At 40.2% G+C, this 27,339-nt stretch overlaps 2 protein-coding genes across 2 annotated transcripts; one reads left to right on the top strand and one right to left on the bottom strand.

The window, feature by feature from the left end:
* The first annotated feature begins 5,033 nt into the window (after positions 1-5,033).
* On the top strand, positions 5,034-18,912 carry oaz2a (ornithine decarboxylase antizyme 2a). Its single transcript, XM_018675864.2, is given in 6 exon segments — positions 5,034-5,265; positions 12,760-12,826; positions 12,828-12,908; positions 14,414-14,586; positions 14,948-15,033; positions 16,233-18,912. Coding segments are annotated over 6 exon segments (648 nt in total). The 5' UTR covers positions 5,034-5,155; the 3' UTR covers positions 16,364-18,912.
* Positions 18,913-21,846: 2,934 nt separating this feature from the next.
* psma4 (proteasome 20S subunit alpha 4) lies at positions 21,847-27,117 on the bottom strand. Its single transcript, XM_018675863.2, has 9 exons — positions 27,032-27,117; positions 26,026-26,054; positions 25,476-25,518; positions 25,126-25,288; positions 24,781-24,858; positions 24,589-24,677; positions 23,936-24,066; positions 23,093-23,216; positions 21,847-22,128 (listed from the first exon to the last, which is right to left on the bottom strand). The coding sequence occupies exons 2-9, from the start codon at positions 26,026-26,028 to the stop codon at positions 21,974-21,976; spliced, it is 786 nt and encodes a 261-aa protein (XP_018531379.1). The 5' UTR covers positions 26,029-26,054; positions 27,032-27,117; the 3' UTR covers positions 21,847-21,973.
* Positions 27,118-27,339: the final 222 nt, after the last annotated feature.

Genomic DNA, 27,339 nt, shown 5'->3' with positions numbered 1-27,339 from the left:
TGGACCTCACCCACAACAATCACTATCATCATCATAACTTCCACTGAAGATTTGGCAGAGCGCTCGGCTGTTCTCATCCAAACTCATAGTTAGTGTTGTTGTTGTCTGGAGATCACAAGAATTCCAGTTTTAATGGAGATACTTACGCTGGCAGACAGGATGAAGAAAAGTGATGAAAATAGCAAATTTTGACGATTTTAACTTCAGCGTGTCTTTGTGCTTGTTGTTGTGATTACCTGCACAAGTAAATCAACATTTCCACACGCACAATGCTGCCAGAGAGGAACAATGGGACCTTTAATTAGATCAAGAGTTTGTCCAGGGATTGACAGAGTTCTTGCATGCCTGTGTGTCCAAAAACACCAGCAGTGACATACAAAAGCAGAAACATTAGCACTTTTCTTTTTGAGCTTATTCTTTTCTTTGTGGTGCTTTGTGATAGAGACAGTTTAGCTACAAGCAAGAAACCTGAAGACAGCTATATTCAGAGGTTAGTGTCCCATTTCTGATGTTTCCCCCCTATGTGACACATGTTTGTACAACAGAGAACAGAAAACACACAACATTGTGTACATGGAAATATGATCATGTATTTTTCAGTAATAGTGAGATGTTTTCCAAAATTTAATCTGGCTTGAGCCGTGTACCTGCAGGCTGCACTGTGTGATCATACTTCAGAGACATGCCTCTAATCGAATAAAACCACAACAGTCACTTTAGGGTTTAATGCACACAACAGACGTTAACTGCAAAGTCAAAAAATGGTGATGGCGAGAACAGGTTGAAGTCGGGACTGGGTTGTACCATCATTCATAAATCCATCACCAGGTTCTTTCTACCTAGTTTAGTGACACTACAGTCTTATTTTTCTTGGCCTAAGATGGTCAAATCCTAGAACATCAAATCTAAAAACTACATAAATTATTCTACAGACCATTAAAACCCTACATTCCTGTAAAAAAAAATACTGAGGATGTGAGTTTGGAGTTAGCGGCAGCTCTAGTCAGGAGCATCAAAGTCAAGTTCATTGAGGCAAAAAATTCATTTGACCTTGAAGTGTGTGAAGAGTGAAGTGGCTGGATAAAATGTCTTTTAATGCTGGGCCAGTGGCACTATGTTTTTAGGTTGCTCTTCCATCCGTCCATCCCGTTCTTGTGAACGCAATATCTCAGTAACGCCTTAATACTGTTCACTTGGACTCAAAGATGAACTGATTAGATTTTGGTCAAAGGTCAAAGGTCACTGTGGCCATTGAAAACACGTTTTTGGCCATAATTCATGAATTCACACGCTAATTGCAACCAGACTGCTGATGGAAGTATACAACCATGAGGTGGCAATTCTGGTTTGTAGATAAATGTTGGTACTTGCCCTGGCAGAGTGTGTCGACCAGGAGGCTCAGGGTGTTCATTTGAGTGTGAATGTCATTTCAGGCTGGAAACTGATTCTGAATAATTTTGAAAATTGAGGAAAGTTATTGCAATCAGGAAAACCTGCAGTGTGAATGTAGCTTTTGTTCTCCTCAGTTATCATATTTACTAAAAAAAACTTGAACTTAAAAAGACTGAGACTAAGAAATGCTTACACAGAAATTTAATTATTTAAATGACAAATCACCCGACCCATCCTCCTAAACATTCCTCCTTAAAGGATGCACTGCTCAACTCTGATAACACCTCTGGATAGGCCTGTTTCATTATCAAACTTCAACATCTGGCAACAACAAGTGGACGCCCGTTTAGCTACAGTTTTCAGCAGTCACTCCCCACTGAACTCCTGCTGAATATTTTATCTTCAAAGCTGAGATAGAGTGTCCCGTGACGTTCACACGATCTGCCTTTTGTTTTGCGGCATGAGGAGAGAAGTTACCAGGTCAGGGGTGTCAGTCTCAGAACAGCATCGGTGGAGACAGGTTGAAACAAGAGAGACGTTTTGTTTTTCAGCCAGCATCTCATGTGCGGTTCTGCAATGCTGCGCTGGAGTTCAAGAAGGGCAGCCCAGGGACAGTTTGTCCTGGAAACTAAGATGCTCAGTGTTCACCTGAGATTAAGCTGTGGGCTCAGATTGCTTTTTGTTTGCTGCTGCTGCTGCTGTGCACCTGCTGCAGTAACAGTAAAACAAAGGACTGGTTCTGTGATTTGAAAGAAACTGTAAGCTGTAAAAGACCATATGCAGAATGTGACACAGTTAAACTGCTATTGTCTTTTCACATATTTTGCAGCGTGATTTCCCTGCTGTCAATGGGTTCGTTGGTCACCCAGTCCACCACTTTGGTCCAGAGTGAAATATCTCAAAATCTGGTTCAAGCATTCATGATTCCAAGAAGATCTTGATCACACAGACTTTTGTGATCTCCTGACTTTACATCTAACTCTTAGACGGATCACCATGAATTTTGGTACACACCTTCATGCCTCTGTCAGGGTGATAATAATAAATGAAGGTGCAGTTAAATGCAATCAATACTCACCTCTCACTTTCATGCAACAAATATAAATCAACGTGTATTAGAAAGCTTTGTTTCTTTCGCCTTCACTATTTGGCCACGTTCCCACTAAAGTCACATTGTTCTTAAGCTTGTCATGTGGAGACAGAAAACTACACAAATAGGTCAGTGGCGAAACAACATCTCAGCACATTTCTTTGCATTACAAATAATGAGGCCAAGAATTTGACCTCGGTCACAGTATTTGTTTGCGATCTCAGTGTGACTGAAATAAAAGCGCCTGATACACTGAAGTAGCAACATGCTATCACTCTGCTTGTCTCATTCAAGTGTGAATATGTTAATGAGTTTGACCAATGCTGTCATTTGTGAAAACCTTCCTCCTCCAGTCAGTCTGTATTCCTCATGATTAAGGAGGTTTATGAGGAAGAAAACCCATTATATTTAGTGTTAAATGAAACTTAAACCTATTAAACTTACTGTAAGTGAGTCTGGACACTGCTAGTGTCAGTTACAGGACACAGACTCCCTTAGTGGGTTTCACTCACCATTACATCATGAAGGTGCTGTTCCATGACGGCTGGCGGGTGGCGCTGACCCCCATGTCCCCTGCATACCCGGGCAGGCTGGACCGCCAACATTAGTGCTGTGATGTGCCAGGATCAAGTAGCTGGTCTGCTGTCTTGTTACTAATCTGATAATCTGTTTGGCGCAGGGGCTCTTTTCCATTCCTCCTTACATAACTGTGTCTATGTTCGGATTCACCCTGAAAGTCTGGGCCAAAAGCTGACTACGGCGAGGGGCAGCTGGAGACTTTAAGAGGGAGAAGAGGGCTTGATGTTCCAGGTTCAGGCGATGCATTAAGTTTGTTTTTTCAAATATCTCTCCCTGTAGTTCACTTTGATCCCCGCTCAGGTTTTACTTCAGTGGGGCAAGAGGTAAAGGTCAGCCATCTTGCAGCACCCTGGAGTAGTTTTAGGGGGTCTTGATCCTGGCCAGTGAGAGGTGAAACTAGACCCTAAAATGTCTCTAGGGTCTGTTTGGTTTGTGTTCAGCAGCTCTTTCTTTGATCCTAAGATTAGACCCTGCCCACTCTGGACCTATTACCCTTCATCATGTGAGGGATATAGGGGAGTTTTTCTTGCCACAATCTTTGCTTCAGACTTGACAGTACTATTTAGTCTTACTTTGCAACACAAGTTTCTCTTCCTCAGTCTAATGTGGCCTTCCTTTTCTCTGATTTTCACCAGAAATTTTAGGTAAGCACACCACAAAAACACCAACAATGCTAACTGTTTGGATTGAGGATTTGATTACTAAAATACAAAACGGAAACTGCACCGTAAATCAGCTAGAGTGTGAGAAATTGTTATGTATTTTAATTAAGGAATAAAATTTAGATGTTTCTTGCGATAGTAAATCTGCAGCTTAGTTATGCAATGAGGCATTAGTTTAATTTTGAGTTATAAGGAACTTGGTGAGAGGTAAAACCTTTTTGGAGAGACTTGAGGAGAGGAGCCTCTACTGTACTAAAGGTGCAAAATGTGCCATCTTAGGTGAAAAAACGTGTTTGTTCTGAGAATGTTTAGGCTGTATTTATATTGTATATACCATGTTGTCAAAATCATTGGCTCCATAAAAAAAGGGAAGGTCTGTGTGCAAAATACCTTACACAGGCAAGAGTAAGCTAATCCTGGAGCGCAGTGAGAGAAAAAAAGCTAAGAAAGTAGGTCAAGTCTTCAGGGCACAGAACTATAGAAATATTAACTTTATAGAATGTTATTGGAGGATACAAGACTAATTTCACAGGCAAAACACATATTTTAAACCACAATACAATACAGTAATAACAAGGAATTCTTATTTATGGACAAGGTATTCAGTAACTTTGCTTTGTGGTCATTTTGTGGTTGTATTTTGTGTCACTTTGTGATCATTTGTATCTGTTTGTGGTCATTTTTTGTCTCTTTGTTGTAATTTTTTCCTGCCTTCGTTTGTGTTTGTTAATTGTTTTGTGTCTATTTGTAGTTGCCTTGAGTTTCTTTGTAGAAGTTTTGTGTCTTTTGTGTCTTCATTTTGTGTCACTCTACTTCCATTTGTGTCTCGTTGTGGCTGTTTTGTGTCTATTTGTAGTCACTTTGAGTCTCTTTGTAGTTGTTTTGAATCTCTCTGGGGCTGTTGTGTGTCTCTTTATAGTCATTTAGAGTCTGTTTGTAGTCACTTTGAGTCTCTTTCTCATCAGTATGCATCTCTTTGTAGTCATTTCATTACCAAATAAAACATATCAACCTTCCCTTAACAATTAATCATTTACAGATTCAGTAATCCATCCATGCAAAGATGCTGTGGCTCTCAGGCTGCTTGCAGTATTTTTTGTGTGTTTGTTGTAACTTTTTTTCTGAATGTAAACCTATGAATGTTATTACTATGATTTTAAATTAAATTTTAAATCATATTTAAACGTATAATTTCATTTTTTGAGTTTCTTTTTTATCCTGTAAATAAAAAACAAAAACATATGAAAACAAAATAAACCTCCGTCGCTGTGACGTAATTACCCACAATGCCGCGCTGCAGCCATAAATACGCCGTCCTGCCGCTGAGAAACCGCAGTCTCGCTGCTCAGTGGCGCTTTGTTAAAGTTGTCCTCCCCCACTAACAGCCACGCTATAGACTTTTACTTTTACAAGGTTGTGTCTTAACTCACGGATGGTGAACTTTTCTGTGGAGTTTTTGTTGAGTAATAATTGCTTTGGCTGTCAAAAGGAACGTAAAGATCCGTGTTTCCTCGAAGCTATCATGCTGAACACCGAGGAAAGGTAGGAGCTAATTAAATATTCTTCTAGAAACATCACAAAACAGACTAACGGTTATTGTTTACGTTACTTGGCCTCGTTAACGTCGTTTGTTTGTTTCAGTCAGTTTTAGATTAACTGTAAAAGTGAAAATAGTTCGACTTCACTTGTAGGAAGCTCGCGAAGTAGCAGGAAAACATCAGAGAAACATCGAGAAATTATCAGACTGACAGATACGGAGACGCTGTAAACAAACATGATATGAACAAGAAATGGTCGTTTCATGTTTGCAGGCCGACATGTCAGTGTAGAACAGTTTATTGTGTGTTATTTTAGTGTCTCTGCACATTCAGAGCTGGATGCTGAGGCTGAGTTGAGACAGGAATTGCCAAACATTGTTATTATGAGACACCAAGAGTAAAGCAACAGGCAGTCTGACCTTTCTTTCCAAAGAGCAAGCATGCATTAACAGTGCAAACATAAAGAGAAATAAACCAGAGCCATTTTTAGGCTGCAATTGTTTATTTCCATAGTTAATATTTTCTGCATTAATTTAGTCGTTTTGGTCTAAAATAAATGTTATCAAGTGCCATGTTTCAGTCCAAAACCCACAGATTCAGTTTCAGTTTCATTTATCATAGAATTAAACAATATGAGAAGAGGAACCAGAGTTTTTTCTTTTAAAAATAAAAGTAGAATATTTGCTTATTCATTTTCTGTCCATCAACTAATCGATTAATTGACCAGTCTCTCTAATGTCTCCAGATCAGACTTTAAACTCGTGTCAGAATACATTTTATATTTAAATTCACCAGGGCTGTAACTAAGCATTACTTTCATTATATATAAATCTGCTGCACTAGCTGCACTCAGCTGATCGTTGCAGCCCTAAAATTGCAACATATTTTCTAGTTTTTAATCCCAGTGGGGCGCACTTCTTCCACATACCTGCAAACTCCTGCAGAAGTCCTGCAACAAACAATTGTTTTCATAATTATCAATCTGTTGATTTTTTTTTTTTTAAGTAATCGATTAATCATTTAGCAGTCTATTAAGTGCCTACAAGCAGTAAGAAACTGCCATCACAAGTTACCACAACTCAAGTTGTCTTTTTAACATTGTTGGTTTTGTTTAAGCAACAGTCTAAAACCCAAAGATATTACATTTTTATGTAATTTACAAAGATCTTAAACAGAGAAAAGCTGCAGATCTTTACATTTACGAACCTGGAAAATGTAAATGCCAGACACCTTTGCTCAATGAATGATCAACCAAATATCTAGATAGTTGGAAATTAATTCTCTGTTGCTCTACTAATTGACAATAAACAACAGACTAATAATATTTAGTTGCAGTCTTCCTCACACTTTTTCTTGTGGCAGAACTTTCTGTCAATGTGCACAGGCTGTACTGAACAAAGTACTGGTGTATTATTACCTTTACTATTTTTATTTTTGACATTTTTTTCTACTGTGTGCCTGTGAAATCCAGCAGTGACTTTGTTGTGACCTTAAACTGCTGAGATGTATTTTGTACTGGATGTTCTCGTACTGCATCACCATGAAGTCCTATAAGGATCTGGCATCCCTGTGGTTATAAATATGTCTTTATATCATGCAATAATTATATTTTATTTGAGAACTGATAAAAGGTAGGCCCAAGACAAATATTTTCGAGCATGATTGTGTGGTTGAATTGTAGCCTGTGTGTTTTCTCTGTCTGTCTCTGCACACAAACGGAGAGATAAGCCCTGTTTTTGTCCTCTGTGGGTTTATCATCTGACGCGCAGAGAGGAAAAGGGAGAGCAGTCCATTGATGCTGTGAGCCAGAGCAGTGACTATATTAGCTCTCTGACTTGTTATGGCCCTGTCAGCTAAAGGCATCAACTGACCTACATCGGCCTGGTTACATAACACCCCTCCCCTGTGCTGGTTCACATCTCAAGCATCAATGGAATCGGTTTGTTTGTGTGTATGATTTAGGAGTATGGGGGTGCAGTCACTCAGAAACAGCTGGGTTAGCCACCCTGAGTGTAGGTTAAGTGTCTCTTTAAGTGCTTGCTCTGGAAGATTCGGGATCAGAGAGCCATTGAATTTCCCAGAAAGAAACCAACATATTAACAGTGCCAAACAGTTTGAGCTGACGTCTGGAAATGTCAACCTCGGCTATTAAAGTCGACCGTGGGCGAGGCTGTGATACACATCTTTAGCATGCAGATACAAGTGATACAAGGGAGCAGAAAATGAGCTTGAAAGTGTTGTACTCATAAAAAGCTAAAAAAGAGGTTTGTCAGCATCAGAAAGGACCTATTTTAGAGCTGTGGCTATTTATTATTTTTCTTGATTAATTGAATGTTTGGTTTATAAAATATCAGACACACAATTCCCCAAAGCCGAAGATGACATACTGAAACATACTGACCCTATTAGTCGATTAATCAATCAGTTTATCAGAAAAGTTATTGGCAACAATCAATTGTAGAGAATCAATTAATTATTGTACTTTTTCAAGCAAAAATACTGAAGCAAGGCCAAATAATCAGGTGATATTTGGACTTTTGTTAGAGCAAAACAAGATGTTTGAAGCCGTCATATTCTGCTCTGCAAAGTTGTGTTGGTGGTTTTTGACTTCAGATCATATAAATCCAGACAGATGAAAACCAAGTTTGTAAGCGACTGCTAGTGTCATCTGCTGGTGTGCAGTATTGCAAGCATCTTATTTGTTGCACCACCCAACGCACAAATGCCACTACCACAGTTGGCTTTGTGCCTGACACACCCTCTCTCTGCTGTTGGAGGAATAGGTTGACGCTGTCTCCTGCCAAAGCTAATGTTTTCACAACAGGCAACAGACATGTAGGCTCAAATCCTGCGTTAATGAGATCATGAATTATGACGTTACTATTATTTAACGTTGCCACAGGCATCACCAACCTGTGCCTGTACCGTCAAAACCTAAGCTAAACTAAACCCAATGCAGGTGTTTTGGATTCCACAAACTGATTTTGGCAAATGTCTGTGTGGAAGGACTGATTTTAAAATTGTCATGTTTGCACAGTTTGGTGGTTTTATGATTGGCATGATCTCTATTTTTACTTAATTCTATGATAATTATAAGAAGTGATAATTATTCTACTCTCCCAAAGTGGTTATCCTTCTCTTCAAATGTATATTTTTCAGGTCGATGTTAAAACATGAAAGTTAAGAAATACGGTAATTATTTATTGACCAATATTTGTTTATAGCTAAACCAGCAGCGAGAGCTGTAGGAATAGCAGTGTCAGTTAAGAGACCCAGTGATAAAACTAATCTTGCATACATTGTAGGGTAGCAAAAGGAGCATTTTTATTTGCTTTAAAACTTACTTGTTTTGGTTCTGTGGACTAGTTTGGTTGTTTTTGTCTTTGGCGTGCCTGACCAGCCATGCACAGCCACAGTTTGGGTCCAGGGGTCAGAGTAATGTGTTTTGACAGGGATACGTCCGTCCTCACTCAGGTTTCAGAGCACGTGTGCCTTTCCTGTTTCTGTCTCGACATCTTTTCCGACACGCTGCTCTGCCAAACTTCCAGGGGCCGGCGGACGACCGAGGACTCTCCTGTTTACTTTCCTGCACCAACATGTTGTTTATGTCTCCAGCTTAAATGATTTTCACCACAGTTTTTTTTTCTCAGGGCCAATAAGCTTGTTTGTGTTGACAGTCTAGATTTCATTTGAGTCTTTTTTCCATTACTTAGCTGGTAATTACAGAGTTTGAGGTTGGTTTAGTGTGTTTCGGTTTTCTTGGAGGACCTGCCAGAGCGCTTCCTGTTTTGGTTGAGTCGTCTGTTTCTTGGCTGTAGGCCAAACCCGAGCTGTTCATCCCCCTCGAACAATTCACCTGAATCAGTTCTCAAAACAACTCACAGCGCAGGAAGAGCACACTGGCACATGTCCTCACCCCCTCCTGCTAGAATCGGACAATGACGCACTTGGCATTTTTAACTCTCACTGCAACACACAGATGATTAAATCCTCACCGGCATATTAGTACAGCCATGGCCTGTGAGTGTGCTTGGCCCTTATGTTGGTGCACAGAGTCCGTTTCACCTATCAAATTGACCTCCTTTAAAAACGTAACCTCTATTCTGTTTTTAGGGTGACTTTGTGACCTTTGGGGGAGGAGGGGAGCTAAAGGCTACTCCTCTCAAGCCAGCTGGAGTGGCATCATTTGACAGGAGGGTGGGGAGGGTTGCTCAGAGTGTGGCTGAAATGTCAGAGGACAAGAGTGTTGCCTTTCAAAACAAGCTGGCATTTGCATCAAGGGCATGCTCTTCTGTCCGTCTCTGAAAGAGAAGATGGAAAAAGAGAAGCAGGTCTTGACATCTTGGCAAGCATCTCTTCCTCCATCTGTGTCCCTACCTGTTTCCACCGTACAGTCCGTTTCAGTTTTGCTTCTGTGGCATAAATGAAATGAAACTCTTGGCTGTTGAGACTGTTTTAATGGTGCCAAGTGCCAACATTCACCTCATTACACTCTGTACTGTATTCAGAGGAGATCCTGGTGGATTTTTGTAGCAACACCTGCTGGATGCTACTAAAATCTTTGAGCTGTGACTACATCTTTTCATGCATCTGTTGCAATTAATTAGTAGATTTTTCCTCTCTGGAGTGTTTACAGTAAGTCAGAGCTGCAACTAGCCACTATTTTCATTATCAGTTAATTTGTCAATCATTCTCTTCATTAATTCTTTAGAAATGGTACAAAATATCCTGTGATACATTCATAAAATCTAGTGCATTGTTATAGATTAAACTACTCAAAAGGTTTAGTAAATAAGTTAAACTTAGCTCACCATTGCCCAGCCAAAAAACACAGTGCAGCTTCTTTTCCTTGTGCTGCATAATGAGTACTTTTACTTTTGATACTTCTAAGTGCATTTTGCTGATAGTTCTTATTTTGAGGTCTGCAAATAATGATTCTTTTCAATTAATTTGAAGTATTGGGGTAAGCTCCAGGTATGTGTCACCAGATTACAAGACAGCTGCTATTTTAACAAGAAATCATGTCCAAGGAGAGCTCAAGGTCTTCATCAGTTCATGTGTTGTCTCTGCACAGTTAAGAACCAAGGAAGTGATGAGACAGGGAGAGGTTTGCGTGCATTTGCTGCAGCGATGTGAACAGGCCAGGTGCAATTAGCTTTGTTTTCCGTTGCTCACCCTCCTGGCACGTAGCCATGCAGATCAGGTCGTCCAGGTTACCTGTCTGGTCTGGCAGGGAAACTTTGGCTCCCCTCCTCCCACCCTCAATACTTGCTGATGTTTTTCTGTTGCACATGACTTGGGATGTATGTCTGCTCACAAACGGGTTCGTTTACCAGAGGAATGTGTACAAGGTGTCATGTTTCAGCAAAGGTGCAGAGGTAATTTAGGCCAATCCATGCAGGGTGGGTGGAGAGTGATTTCTCATCTAAAAGGACAACATTTAACAAAATGAGTGTCCCAATCCCCTCGGGTCCGCACCCGTCTCAGCGGTCTGTCTGGGAGCGTTGGCCCGGCTGCCATTGCGTCTGGTTCGAGATACTCGAGTGTAACTCAAAACGCAGAAGTTGTGTGTTCCCAAAAGCCTCACAAGCTATTTGCAGAGGTGTTTACAGATCATGTGCTTGTTTATGATACATGCCTGGCACCACATGCACAACCTGTCAGGAACTCTTTGAGTGTCGTTATAAATCACAGGCTTTAATTTTGTCTGGGTCATAAACAAACAGCCTGTGGAGGCTTTTCAGGACAGTGAGTGGACTGAAACATGGGTGAAGTAATTTAATGATACGCAAAGCTTGTTCCCATCACAACTTGTTTGTTCTTTATGCATTAGGATTTGATTTTGAATATTGTATCACAGGGTCTGAGAAATATGGCGAAATCTATATATAGCCAACCAGACCTGCTTTACTGGCCCATCAGGTCTCTGGTTTAAGGCCAGTGGGACACAGTTAACCTCTTCTGTTGTATATTTTGTTCCCGGTTTTGTTTGAATACATGTTTGGGCAAAACTTGCAAATTGCATAAAGGGATCTAACAAATGAACAAACAGTATAATCATGTTAAATCCCCCTGGCTGTCTTCTGTACTGCAGAGGAAGGGTGAGCTGCCACAGGTGCCCTATGTATTTGCTAATTACAGGGACATGTTTTAATGAAGTCAACGCAGGAGCTGTGGGTGTGTGAGGCAACAAGCTTAAAGGTTTACATCAGAAGCAGTGCAGCATTAGTCATTGTGTGTCAGTTTCACTTCTGTCCGTTTGAGTTAAAGATGTCCTGTGGTGTTTTCTTGGGAACACAAGTTCTGTCTACATTAAGTGTTTTGTTATCAAAACACATCATGTGAATCCTTGAGGTCCAACAAATTTGTTGAGAGAGTATTTCCCTAGAAATTTGCAAAGTCTCTTGTCCACATGACGAAGTGTCCTGGGGCAAGACAGCAAACCCCAAATTGCTCCAGATGTTCAGGCCAGCACCTTGCATGGTAGCACTTTGGATAAAGGTGCTAAACAAATAAATGCAGCCATTTATATTTAGTTACACTATTCATTGTTTCAGTCATTTTTCTAGCAAAAACTGTCATGAGAGGCCATGTATTCTCTGGTTTCAGATGAGGACTCGCTGCTTTTCTTCATCATATATATAGAAAATTTGGTTTTGGAAATTGGACAATACAAAACAAACTCTGGAACTTGTGATGCATTTTTTCACTGTTGTCTTGACATTTCATAGACTAAACAATTGATCTGAAAAATAATTGTTAGTTACAGCCCTAGCATTGTTTACACCCATAGAGTTCCTCTTCCCTCCCTGTGTATTTGTGTGTGAGTGAGTTCTTCTGCAAGAAACGAACAAAATGTGGATCCATTCATAAAAACATTGTTACATGATGCTATTATCAATTAAAAACTTCACTGGGTTTTTTTTATTATAAATAGAGGTTTAAATGCAGCTGCAACAGAGGGTCATGGGTTTTATGTTCCAGTGATTTCCTTCAACCATTTTATTAGAAATTTCAAGTGAAGCAGAAATTACTTTGACTCTCAGTGACTCTGACCTGGTCCTGAACCACTGGTCGACTCGCAGCTCTGGAAGCAGCCAACACCAACAGCATCTATATGGTTTAGTTTGGCAAGCTTGCAGCTGGTAGTTGTTACAATGAATGCAGCTCTTCATTTAAGCTTCTCAGGAAACGCACAGTAACTGTGAACCAGGACCTCGAGAGACCCGATTGCTTTTATTAAACAGCAGTGAGGGAAAAGAATGTTCAGTTTATGTTATTTTTAGTCAGTTATTGGTCTTCATTTGCTGATCTAAACTGTGAGTTGTTGTTGGCAGATTATTCACAAAAACAGAGTCAAAGATTGGGATTAAAATATGCATGTTTCTATTTGTTTCAGACATAAACATGACTTAATCGAAATTCCCAGAATGATTTAGAGGATGAAATTCAGTGAGATAATCTGAAGCACTAAACAAATTTGTCTTTCTCTTCACAGTTCCTGGTTAGCAGGGTCTCGGCTGCCCAGCTCCATCCCTCAGGCTCCGGGGCCTCTGTGGTGCTCCTGATGCCCCTCACCCACAGCTGAAGATCCCGGGTGGGCGAGGGACTGTCAGGGATCACTCTCTCGGCGTGCTACTACACAAGGTGACTTCACTCGCAGAGTCCCAGCATTGTAAAGCTTCCTGGTGGCGTTTGCAAATGTGCAACATCTGATGCAAAATGCTGCTCATAATAAAACAGTGGGAAATTGTTTACAGGCAAATAATGGGCACATTAACATCTGTGATGACGAGCAAAAACATTGGCTCTATTCCTGTAAATGTGACATATACACAGGTCACACTTTGCCTTTCAATTTGTCCCAGATTGGTATTTTTTTTTGGGTAAGTTTTTTTTTATTTCAGTTCCAGTTTACGAATGAAGAGACAGATTCAAAGGATGATGATGGGGAAAATAAAAGAGTCTGCACGTGCTGTTCTTTTTCGCTGTAAGCACTTTAGGTAATAATTGTGTTAAGTGCTTCATCCCTCAGGGTCCACTCTGACTCTGACTGCACTAAACACAGGAACACCTTGCTAATGAGTTGTGACCTCATTTTGCAAAGTTGCTTTTTTTTTTTTTTTTTTTTTTAAAGCTTAAAAAAATCCTTTTAATCTGTCTCCAACTCATCAGCTGCACCTGCAGTGGATTTAATGCATGAGTTATTTCATTCACCTGGTTTCCTCAGATTTTATATTCATGTTACCTCCAAAAAGATTCAGAAAAACCTGAAAGAACATAAGGAAGTTGATCTGTTTTCGCTGTTAAATTTCTTTGTTTTGCAGACATCCACTCTGAAACTGTTGTGTCCCCCTCCACTGTGTGTGTCTGTGTATTTGTGTGTGTGAGTGAGTGCACGCATATCAAGTTGTACCCCAGACATGTGACTAACTGTCCCTGGGGGATTAGAGATTTAGGATCAGACAGATCAGTCACAACTGTCATATTAAGGTCCTCATCTGTCCTCAGCGAGCAAAAACCCTTTCTAACATTACCGGTTTATCAGATGACTCTGTGACTATATGAACAGAGTATAACTTGATTTACATGTCTGCGTCAGTATTTACACACACACTTAAAAACTTCAACAGGAAGTAAACAGTCTACCAAACTAACAAGGCTACACATTTAAATTTTTTGACATCACAGACACCAAACTCGTGCCCAGCTGTCATGTGCTGCAAAACCAAATGCGTGACGAAATATCTAAAGATCAGTAACTCAGCAGGCTCTATAAAAGCAGAAGTATTGTGTCAAACCACTCATCAGTTACAGTAGAGGATCTGCCTGCTGCAGACATGACACCCAGCACTGCTCCTTCAAGATACCCAAATGGCACACAACCACTTCCTCCTTTCACATTTCACTTCACTGCTGCTCTTAGAAGCAGAAAGCTGTCTTCAGACACATTGCTATTCATTAAGGGCCCACTGAGTGAGTGACAATGATTTGAATGCAAACTTTTTATCACTCCCAAGTTATGTCACATGGTCTTTTAAATCATCAGACAACAATCAAGTCTGTATTAACTACATTATTGTTGTTTTTGGAGGATGTAGAAAGATAAGATTTAATTGATTAAACTAACATAACTTCCTTTATGAATCCAGGATGAGAAGTTAACAGTGACGCAGGCCGCTCCAGTGAGTGGGAACCCCTCTCTTCTCCACTTCCACTACCAGCTGAGTGAGCGCCGCTCGGCCTTCTGGGATACGGCTCTATCAGAGGACAGCCTTTTCCTGGAGATCCCTGCTGGGCCGCTGGTGGAGGGGAGCAAAGAGGGGTAAGTCACACCATGTGTGTCTAAACTGTATATGAAATCCTGTTATCATCATATGTTTTAAGGCTACTGGTGTGTCACAAATTAAAGAGGCTGCTCATAGGTTTCTGTTTTCATTGCCTGGCTTTGTGTGTGGTTGTAATCGATGCCAGGACAGAGTAACCTTGCCTGCTGTGGTCACAGAGCCAGTCCAATGAGCAGCCAGCTTCACAGCTGCTGCTGCATTATTATGTAAAGCTGCAGTGCTTATGTAAAGGAAAATAAATAAATAAATAAATAAAAACTTTGCATGCGTCATCACCAGTCCCCTTTCCCCTCGTTCACCGACTGACTCTGTATCTTTGTGTGTTCATGTCGTCCTCAGGCTAACTGCTCTGCTCGAGTTTGCGGAAGAGAAGCTCAAAGTTAACTACGTGTTCCTGTGGTTCCATAAAAACAGAGAGGATCGAAGTAAGAGCTCCTGTTACTTTTATATGCATTTCTTTTTTTAAGGCAGGGTTTGTTCCTCACTTCTTTTTTAACTTTATGTACAGAATGTAGAGTTTATACATGGCTGCATCAACCACTTATGGAACCCCAGGGCAAACAGTCGCTGTTATGTTCCTGTTTATTGAACTGGACTCAGGCATAGATTAGCATACAGACTGGACACAGGGATAAACACACCAAGCACAGGCATCATATAATAACTCATTGTATCTTGTTGTTTGTGTAATATTTGCACAAACTGAAATGTAAAAACAGTGACAGTGAAAAGAACTTTACTGTGACAACAAGCTGCACGCAGTTCAGCAGCTCCTGGCTGTTGTTTACCAGAGAAATAGTCCCATGACTTGTAACTTTAACTTTAACCTTAAACTGCATACATTCAACACCAGCTTTATTGTCCCCATAGGGGACTTTGTCTAGCAGCAACACAGAACACAGACAGACTTAGAACATAAAGCATAATAAAATACATGAAACATATCACAAATGTATGTTAAACAAAGATTTAAACACTTTCACAAATTGTACATGAGTGAGCAAGCCATCGTCATCATCATCATCATCATCATCACCATCCTCCCACCCAAACTTAAGTGGTTTAAACAAGATCACCATTACTAACCAAACAAGATAGTGTGTTAATGAGCAGAGTTTTTAACCCTTTAAAACACAGTCACACAGTGTTTGTGGGATGCTTTGGCCTTGGTAGCACCAGAAAAAGAACTTGAATAGTTTTATTTTTGATTGTTTGGTTGATTTCAATCCAAAGGTTTGAAAAAAGTGATATTCCATTTTGGTTAGATTATTTTGTCTGGCAACAGGTTCAACCTTGGACCTACCAGGCTAGCTGTGTTTCTTTATGCTGAGCAAAGCTAATCCCCTCCTAGCTCCAGCTGTCCTTAACACACAACCATTACATTGGTGTCAATCTTCTAATTTCACTCTTGGAGTAAAAAACCCAAAAGTGAATTTGCTGAAATGTTGAACTATTTCTTATAAAAACCCAGACCAATACCCAGCCCATAGTAAACCATAGACTTTTAGCAATCCACACTTCATTATGTACACAAATGGTTTATCATGCATGTATCATACTGGCTTTATTGTTGATGTAATCCCAGTACAACCACTGAACACTCCTCTTCTTGTTACCACCTCAGTGTCCATCATCAAGACGTTCCACTACATGGGCTTTGAGATGGTGAAGCCGGGAAACCCCATGGTACCGTCCCGGCCTGATCTGGCCTTCATGGTTTACTCTCTGGACAACAGCAGCTCAGACGAGGAGTGACTGCCACATAATCTCCTGACACCTCCCTCACCCACCCCACCCTACCCCACCACCTTCCACCCCCATCCATTTCCCTGCCTCCCCCCCCAAAAAAAACACACCCTCTACCTTTTCTATCGCTCAAGCAATCAAACCTGCCGCAACTCACACCCCGACACAATCCCTCGTCACCGTCAGAAATCCTTCATCACTGACTGGGAGGTGTCACCCTGTCTTTTACAAACTTCTGATTTGAAGGGGTGTTTTGGGAGTGGTTGGATCTCCACGTGATGCAGGCACCCCCGCCTCCCACCTTTTTCCCTTCCCCTGAGGATAACTGCAGATTGGAGAAACAGGGAAGGTTGAACTAAGTTGTCACATGCGTTGTGGAATTTGCTTTCTTTCTTTTTTTCCTGCTTGGTGGCTCCTCTTTTGGCCACGTTATTTGTTTGTGCTGCCATTGACAAGACAAACAACTGTTAGACATTCAGGAGGAGGTGGTGTTTTACATTAAAATTCAGCATATCTCTCGTCTGACAGCTTCTACCTTTTATAAGAAAAGAGACTTTAGTTTGTCCTTGTGTGCTGTATACCATGCAAGCTGTGTTGCTAGGGGTGAAAAGAGGGAATTATGGGTTTGGTATAGTTAATAAAAATGTTGTTTTGCTTTATAATATAGATGGGTGAAAGCCTGGTCTGTTACCTTTAACATTAGAGCACATGTAAACATTTATTTACACTTCTTCCTGAAATATGTCAAGACATCATTCCAGCACACGTCACTCATGTTTGGTTTTATTTTTTCATCTGTCCATCTTGCCACAAATGGGAGAAATGCACCGCAAGTCTCTCCAGATGTGTCAAAGCTGAGACGCAGTGTGTGAAGTTGAATGTCTCAACGGGGGTAACGGTCTCTCTCCTGCAATAACTCTGGTGTGAGTCGGAGAGGACGGGCTCACTATTGTTCCACGTTGTACATCACATACAGACACAAGTTGATTTTTTTTCAAGGGTAATAAGCTGAATATTGTTGGTCAGGTTTAAAGCTCAACTTACTGTTATTTTCCATTAATATGTACACATGATGTATAAATCTAGTGAAGCTGTAGCTCAGGTTTGTGGCTCTTATGTGTCGCTTCTACTTGCGAGTCACTGCATCCAATTTTTCAAAGAATAATTACCCATCGATCTTTGAAAAACCCAGGAGGTCGTTCAACAACACTTAACACTGATGTGAAGATGTCTCCGGACTCTTAAAAGACCCCTCTAACCATCTGGAACAAAAAATATTCAGCTTCTCTATGATAAGGAAGATTTTCAACTTGTTTCCTTGTAAACTGCGGCTAATTTTTTTTTAATCCATGGTTGTCAGAAATTGCATTATGTGCTATGTAAACAATATATATTAAGAAATATTCAGTTATTTTGTATGAAGATATAAAAAACCAATGGAAGATCAATTAAAAGATGATAGAACTTTATTTTGTACACATGGATTGTGGACATGATGTCTTTTCTGGCTGCCACCTTTGAGTGTGGAAACCGTGATGAATCTTGTTTCTCGTGCAGCAGACTACATCTTTTTTTAACCAGATGGCTTCAGAAATAACATCAGAGGAGAGTTCTTTGTTAAATGACATTTCTGGGTTTTTCAAAGATCCCTGAGTTTTTTTTTTTTTTTGGAAAAATCGATGCTTATCTTGAATGTACTAGTGACACATGAGGCACAAACTGGTTCAGCTTCGTTCAGCCTGGTAGCGTCAGTCAGTAGTACTATCCTGCACCGGTTGAAAGCTCGATTGAAACGGGGCTTTTTGTGCCTAAAAGAGGAGAGTGCAATGTTAATATTTTTTAACTCTTGAGTCTTATTGAGGAATGTGTTCATTTCCCTTTTATTTTTTTCATCCCATGCAGATTCAGACACGTACTATGTGAGGGAATGAACTCTTCGTAGGGTACAACCAGAGCACTTCAGGTGATTAACATATATGCAATTAGTTTTTGTTTTTGTTTTTTTGAGTTTTTTTCTTTCAGTTCTGTGGTTTTTAGTACTCTGAACAAAACGCCAAAGAATCCATTCTGTGTCTGCTGTCAATTCAAATCAACTTGCTTTGAAAATTCAGCTCATTTTAAACCTAGTGTGGTTATGTAAAGCAATATTAACCTACATTCCCCATGCCAGCCATACTTCACACCTCAGAGAAACATGATGGTAGTCTGTTCATGTTGGGGTTGGGATTTGGGTGGGGGCCTTTCTCTTCTTTTCTTTTTTTTTTTTCTTCTTCCTCTTCTGCATGTGTTCAAATCATACAAGTCTTCATTGCTACTGATTGAGCCCTGACTATAAGCTGTTAGGAAATGTCAATATTTGAATTTTCTCAGAGGTATATTTTTATGTATGTATATTTCTCAAATGTTTATTGTGATAGTTTAGATTTTTTTTTTTGTTTTTTTTTTTTGTTTGTTTGTTTTCAGTGACTAATTAGCAGCCATTCAATGACAATCCACAGTTGTATATTCTGGAAATGTTTGTCTTTGGGGGGGAAAAACAATAAAAATTGATATCTAAATGGGTGTTTTCTTGTTTCTTTATTTGTTTTCTCTTGGAAGTATGTTTTCTTGCCCCAGAAGAACGTGTTAAACTACATTTAACACATGCAGAGGGAACAACACAGGAAACAAACCAAGGTTATAAAACTGAGAAACCAAACTGAAGGTGTTAAAATAACTTTAATTTAAAGAGTGGAACACCATGGCAGTTGAACTAACTAACTTATCTTTTATCAGATAAGATAACACTGGGGTAGAACAGCGACTATGAGGAAATGTTTGTTTTGTCTTCCTAGGGAACAGGAGTTGTGGGAAGCTTGGTTTCTGCCGATCGCTGACTCAGGCGCTAATCTCCAGCTCAGCTCACACCACATTACAGCGCGCCAATGGCACGTGTTGCCAAACACTGCAACAACGTCCCCAGTCAGTTGATCTAGAGATCTATTTTCAGTGGCTGGGCCAGGATGGACTCAGCTCAGCTATATTGGCCTCTCTAAGACAGCAGCAACCTGTTTTTAAACTTCATTGTCTCCTCCTGAAGGAGAAAAGCCGTTCAGTCTGCGTTCAGAGTTTTAATCTGCGGCAGCTCACGCAACACAACACATTAACAAAGCAGAAAACACAGCTTTAGAGAATTTTTAGAGAATTAGAAATACAAAATAGACATTATAGAAAACATACATATACCAATCAGCTGCAGCATTAAAACCACTGCCAGGTGAAGTGAATGACGTTGATCATCTCGTTACAATTGCACCTGTAGAGGGTTGGGATGTATTAGGTAGGTAGCAGGTGAACAGTCAGTTCTTGAAGTTGATGTATTGGAAGCAGGAAAAATGAGCAAGCATAAGGACGAGGGTCAGATTGTCACAGCTGGACGACTGGATCAGAGCATCTCCAAAACAGCAGGTCATGTAGGGGGTTCCTGGTGTGCAGTGGTCAGTACCTACCAAAAGTGGTCCAAGGAAGGACATCTGGCGCAAAGGCTGGCCTACGTGAGCCTCAGAACTGGACCATAGAACAATGAAAGAAGGCGGCCTAGTCTGATGAATCATGTTTTCATTTACATCATGTGGAACAGCCAGGTGTATGTGCATCAGTTACCTGAAGGAGAGATGGTAGCAGGATACACTATGGGAAGAAGGTGAGCCAGCAGAGGCAGTGTGCAGCCCTGGGGAAACCTTGGGTCCTGGTGTTCATGTGGATGTTACTTTGACACGTACCACCTACCTAAATATTGTTGCAAACCACGTACGCCCCTACATGGCAACAGTATTCCCTGATGACAGGTGGTCAAGGTGGTGTCTTGGCCTCCAAATTCCCCAGATGTCAATCCAAGCATCTGTGGGATGTGCTGGAGAAACAAAACCAATCCACAGAGGCCCTACTCCACAACTTACAGGACTTAAAGGATCTGTTGCTGTTGTCTTTGTGCCTGATACCAGAGGACATCTTCAGAAGTCTGTTTTGACAGCCCGTGAGGGACCCGCACCATATTAGGTAGGTGGTTTTAATATTGTGACTGATTAGTGTATAAAAACAACAGCAGACAGTTACATACAAAATTTTCCACAGTTAAAAAAAAGAAAACAATTAAAGAGCTGTGAAACAAATATGTCTAGCTGTCACGCCTGATGCTAAAAATTCTCACATATAAGATGTGTCTCTGAGCTCCTGTAAGCTGAATTAATTGATATATCCAAGCCCCTGCTGCTTGGGACATCATTTAAGTGCTCCTGCCCCCCCAACCACCACCACCAGCACTTGTGTCACTAACGGTGCATTGAAAATCTAAAGTCAGGCACTGGAGCTGTGTCACTAATCCCCTGGACTAAAAGACAAGAGGCAGAGATAGTCCCCTCCTGGCCTTAATCTTATGATGACTTTACATAAACTCACCTCAGATTGAGGTTGATAACTGGTTACCACATCAGCTGCACTCACAGAGCAGCATTTCTCAGAAACTGCCTATGTATGTCCTCGCATCTCGGTTAGTGGAGTTAAAACCGCCAGTCAATAGCTAATCCCCTCTGAAGAGACCGCAGACCTCTCTGATACACTGAAGCCTGAAGCTCACATCAAATGTAATGAGCTCGAAAGAAAATCTGTGTTTATACTCCGTATTAGTGTCCTTGCATTCTGTAACTGCTGTTGACCACATAGTCTCACCACAGGGTCCATTTACTGGCTGTTCTGGAGCATTCAGTTATGGAAATTTGAACACCTGCAGTGGCAAAATCCATCAGCTGATAAAGATCATGTGATATGACTGAAAGCTCCAACAGCAACTGAATGGACATTGAGGTGATATGGCAGCAAAAGAGCAACATAAATCACTTTGAGTTGTGTTTTGTTCAATATTCATGCTCTGTTATCTCTGTTTTTGGTCTCTACCAACTCCTCTTTACCTGCTTAATGCTGCACTATGTTCAGTCTGTCAACTGTGTAATGTAAATGTAATGTAAAAATGTACTGTTATTGCCACAAAATGACCAAAAAGTGCACAGATGTTGTAGGTATCACTGTCCATTTCAAAGATAAACTTCCTGTTTCACAGTAAAAACTAGAAAACACCCAACATCCCCACTCAAGCATGGACATATGAATCATTGTGTAATCGCGGTTTCCTATTTCATAACAGTTTAAAGTATGCGTTACATACATTATAACCATCTGCTCTGCCCTAGAACACACATTAATCCTATATTCATTTCAGCTGCAAAAAAGCAGTGGAATTTATTTTTTCAATTCTTCTTTAACTATTCAGCTTTGTTTCCCACTTAAGTTATATCACTAAATTTTGAGACAATTTTAGTGATGACTGAATGAAAAATACTAGTTTTGATTGTGAATAAAGTGGAGGATTTAAACCTTTTTGTGGCCAAAAACTACAACAAACACTGTGAGCGGTAGTTGATGTGAAACTGATAAACAACCAAATCTGGAAAGAAAAGTCAAATCAATTGTTTATTATTCTTATTTATTTTAATAAACAACACATTCAAACATACCTGAAAACTCTTTAACAAACACAAGCTCGCATTCATTCTCACAGAAAATTCAAAGTGTGGACAGTTGTCACTACTTGTCCTTCTCTTTCTGTTCCTTCTCTTTCTTTTCTTTCTCGGCTTTGGCCTCTTCTGCTTCGTGCTTCTTGATCAGCTCCTCCACCTCCTTCAGTTTCAGCACCTTGATGCAGGTCTTGCCGTTCTCGCGAGTCAGGGTGGCGATCTCCACTGAAAAAACAAACACAAACACTGTAAGAAATCTGCTGCAGTGCTATTTGTAAGACAGTTAAAACCTTAAAACCTGAGTTTTTATTGTGAATTTTTCATTTGCTACACGTATTCTACATACTGTATATTTCTGTGAGACGCTTCCTTGAGATATTTGACCTGGACTTGCACTAAATTTTGTTTTTGCTTTTTATAAAAGGACATTGCTGCATGATGATCACCTGACCTGCCGTAAACCCAGGATGGCCAGGTCTGTACAAACATCACCTGATGTTAATTTCATTGTCCCTTGGAAAGACTGTGAGGACCTTATATTGAAGGCAAACAAAGGAAACCACTTTGTTAACAATGGCTGCCTTTATCTCATGCAACTGCTTCAGTGCTGATGTTTGTGCTCGTGTTTCCCAACATTTGTCCCTGAAGAACTGGACATATTTGGAAAGAATTCTCACTATTTGCCATAAATCGTCTAAATGTCAAACGCTTTAGAGGCTAAAAGCTAATGCTAGCTTCCAATAATAGACATATTTGTTTACAGTAGTTACATTAGGGTGTCTCAGCTGACTGGAAATGCATATTTGATTTTACTTTGCTTTTTAGGGGCATGAGAGCTCACTGTAAACACAACACTGATGATGAACAAAGCTGATGTGCAGCAACAGCAAACAGCTGCCTATTCACACATCCAGCAGATACAGAGCATCATGTGAATCATACTCTATCCATCTGATCAATGTAAGTCCAATATTTACTCTCCTTTAACTTTAGTTAGCTTTTAGCTCCAAGCTAGCTGCCACAGCTTGAACAGTTGATGAGAGCATTGAGAGCTAAAACTGAAGTGCAATGAGCTGAAAGATGTTAATGACAAAGCTGAGGGGTCTGTATAACCAGGTGATGAGTCTCATTACATTTTTTTTAAATTGCAGATTTGATGTTTGATTTATCGAACTACTCAAATCTGCACCTTTCTCTGCTGACAGCTTGCTGACGTCCATGGTTTTATTGAGGACTTTAATAGCGAGGGCGAGGGCTGAGGAAAGGGTCATCTCTCCCTCCTTGTAGTCCTGCTTCAGCATAGAGACAGCAGCCTAGGAGTGAGCAGAGTAAACAAAGAGAGACAAAGTAAAAATCACTTAAATCACAGCCAAGTCCCCAAAACACCATCCTCCTTTTGTTACAGCTGCAGAATATATGTAGGAAGACCTGTAAAACAGCCTTCACATCATTTTACAACTGTGAAGACTGCATTTAAACCTCAGTCTATCTTCTTTTGTGGACTCACCTCTGTCTGCCAACTCTCATATCAGCCCCTGTGCAGCCCACTGTGTGGAGCACAACAGTAACGCTGTCAGGATCAGGTGAGCGTTACCTCACTGGAGGCACCAACACTAAACGTGCATGTGCTCATGTTACTCTGAAGGCCTCTTGGACAAAAGTGTTTACACAAAGCTCTGAGGAGGCTCTGTTACCCACAATGTTTTGTGTACAGCCCTGCGGAGACCCACCGAGATTAGCAAAGCCACCATGAATTGAGACTTACACAATTGGCTGCCCCAAGAGTCAGCACTAAGTAGGCCACATCATGTCTGTTTATTGTGAGCATCCAGTCTTTGTCATGGTCACTGTTTAGAAACTATGCAGCTGTGCCCCCTAGTGTCCCCATCTGGAACATTAGTTTCATTCTCGTCTGAACTAATTTTCAGATTTCTTCTGCCCCACCTGCTGGTTTCCTTTATAATTCAGATTATTTTAAATAATAACCGTTGTTGCAGAGACCTGGGTAGAAGTTAACTCCTGTGAGACTTACAGCACTGTTGTTTCCAATGCAGGTGGCTTTCCAGCCTCCGTAGTTTCCACTTGGGTCGCTCTGGTAGAGCTGGAAGCCATAATGTTTATCCCAGCCCATGTAGAGCAGCGAGACTCCAAACGGACGCTTTCCTGTGAGAACACACACACACACACACACACACACACACACACTAACATTTTAAAACACTGATTCAGCTGAGGTGTTCCTAACTTTGATTTTTGATTCGTGGGAGCTCGAGTGGTTTTATCACTCTGAATGCCATATGACAATACTTTATTATTACAGCAGTCACAGTGAATGTTAACACAATCTAAATTTCAAAAGGGCCATTTAAGATGAAGCTTGGAGAACAAAGACAATCCCCAATAATAATTTATGTACAGTCATACTGTACTCTGACTTTCATTTCAAGGAGTCACAGTGATAAGTAAAAATGTTTTCATCAAATACTTAAAACTTACTGATGGTGAATTTATATTTATTATAGCTCTCTGTAAGAAAGAACTGAATGCTGTAAAAGAAGCTTCTTATTCTCAAATCCAACAGGAGGAACAAATAAATTTATAGTAACTGCAGGTATGGTGTAAAAACCACCACATAGAGACATACAGACTGCAAGCCTGCTTTAACTGTGCGGTGCTGTTCTGTACCTCCAAACTGGGTGTAGGCCTGTTTGATGTCACACAAGGCTGTGACCAGCTGCTCACAGGGGATTGGCTCCTGGTACTGCAGCAGGTACCTGTAACAGAAACAAAAACACATAATCAATTTTTTTTTGTAGTTTTTAGACAAACGCAAAGCAAACAAAAAACACAATCTTTACTGCTAAAGCTTCAGCTCACCTCTGTGCTATAAGCCTCAGCTCGTTGGTCAGTACATTGGCGTCTGATGTGATTCCAGCCACACTGCACGCCATGTCTCTGTAAGATAATGGACAGATGTAGGATCAGTGCAAAAACAGTGAATTTCCTCTCTCCTGCAAGTGATAATCCAATCTAATCATTTATGCCAGTCACAAGATGATGGAAGCAGTTATATAAATATGTAACTGCAGCTGCAATTTGTTTTAATAACTCAAGTTTATGAAAATCATGAAAAACTTAGGTAGAACTAGAAATATTTCCAAACTGTCAGCTAATGACACTAAAACACAACCGTACGATGCAAGAGGAAGTAAGTTAACTCACTCGTTCAGTTTGTAGATTTTCTCTGAGAAAAACACCTCATCCAGCAGCTTGTGGATGTTCCTCCTCTCAGCAGCCAGCAGCACGCCATCGTTAGCTAAAATTCCCAGGCAGGTGCCGGCGTGCCCGATGGCTTCCATGGCATACTCAACCTGGTACAGACGCCCTGCCAAAGGACACACAGTGCTGTCAGGATGAGAAAAGAAGCACTGACAGGCAAGAAATTTAAGAACCAAGATGCCTTCCTCAAAAACTTGGGTGAAATAACATAAAAACTAAAAAGTAGCTGCTAAGATCCTCAACACAGAAAACAACCTCCAGCCTCACTGGTTACGTTTTTCAGTAAGTTTTACCTTCTGGTGAGAAGATGGTTGTTCGGGAATCATATCGACGGGACTGTAAGGAAACAGGAGAGAGAGAGGAAAGCTGATCAGGACTTATTCAACACATATTTTCACCGTCAATACCATTTAATAGCAATAAAAGATTTGTAGAGCAATGCATTCTCATTAAAACACCAAATGAGAGAATATCTTTTGAAGAACGGTTTTTGTAGAGACTTCAAAGACGAGGCTGTTCTGGAGGCCTGTGGTGGCCTAACACCTTACTGTTACACATTATGCCAGTTTTTGTCTTAATTTCTGGCTCTCTGACGTACAAAGAGTAACTGCAAAAATGCCTGTCATCATCCACGAATCCCAGGTCAAATCAGAAGAGCATGAGGATGTCCTGAAGGTGAGACACTGAGAACATCAGCAGGTACGGCCTCAGTCTAAACTGTTCTTCTTGTCAAGGGGCAGACTCGCTGCAGAGATGCTTTTGTTTTTAAACTCATGAGAAAGTAGAGAAATAAGGAAGCACCCTATTAATATAAATCAACATCTAACCTTTGAGTTAACTCACCATTCTTGGAGACTGCAGTCACACCGTTGCTGCAGAAAACAAATATCCACAAATTTGATTATATTATGATATGTAAAAGTGAAGTACTGTAGAGCTGAAACAATCAATCATTTGATTGTCAGAAAATTAAATAGTCAAGTATTTTGATAATGATCTTTATCTAAACAGATAAGCTTAGATAATAATCCATCATTAAGAGTCGTTTATAAAGATGAAATGCAAAATGTGCTTGTTCCTGCTCCTCCAGTGTTTTTGATTGCAAAATAAATATCAGGGGGTTTTGGGATGTTGAAGACCAGATGCAACATTTGAGTGATACTTAATATATCAACAACTAAACTCATTTGCCATTTTATTACAAACACAAAAACTGATGCGGCATTGACACGACAGTCCTGCAATAAATCCTCCCATCATGAAGGTTTTAATGTTCAGTTCTCTGTTTATTATATATATTGCTCTAAAATGGGCCATTCTGTATAATAAGTTCTTTTAGCAGTTTTGGTACTTTAAAATATGTTTTGATTCCAAAAATTCATTCAAGTAAATGCTGAATGCATGACTTGTAGTTATAGACTATTTCTACACTGTGGTATTTTCATGTTTTCTGAAGTAAAATATCTTAAATAAGAGAAACTACAGATGTGCTTTGTCATCTGCGGCTGGTTGTGTCAGTGAAAGTGAAAGAGACAAAACTAAGGCTGGATAAGGTCGTGTCCGATAGATACCTGACAACAGAGGTTCGTATCAAACTCATTTATAATCAGTATTGCTATCATTGTGTTTGGTTGTACAGGTTTACATTAGGTAGTTAATTCTTTAAATAACTCAACACAAGCGGAGATGAATCAACAAAAAATGTTGCCTCCGCTGCGCTTGGCGCTTCAACACTCAACCACCAAATAATATTTTTGTAAATTTATCACAAACACTGGAAGAAATAAAACCTAAACGTTAAATAAGACAAGAATATAAGGTGATACTTGGTAAAAAATGAAAGGCTTACCGCTTAAAGTGCTTTCTGTAAGGCGCGTTATGATGACAACACAACAAGGAATTGTGACGACATTGAGGCGCGCCTCTTTATTTTTCTTTTCTGCATACAAGGAATTTGCACATATAGCATCAGTGCTCTGCAGCAAAAACAAAGAAAACAAAGCTGAGTAAAGATAAGTAAACAAAAATAGATGACTATTAAGTACAGGCTAGTTCCTGCAGAAAATTCAGTGTGAATGTTGCAGCAATGCTGAAGAAATGCTAAAAATAGCAGAATATCTGAAAAGCAGAATAGCAAAATTGTAGAAAAAGTTGTAC

The sequence above is a fragment of the Lates calcarifer genome, linkage group LG10 (genome assembly GCF_001640805.2).
Source record: "Lates calcarifer isolate ASB-BC8 linkage group LG10, TLL_Latcal_v3, whole genome shotgun sequence".
NCBI lineage: Eukaryota > Metazoa > Chordata > Actinopteri > Centropomidae > Lates > Lates calcarifer.
Note: the sequence above shows the minus strand (reverse complement) of the source record. Positions and strands in the feature narration are given on the sequence as shown.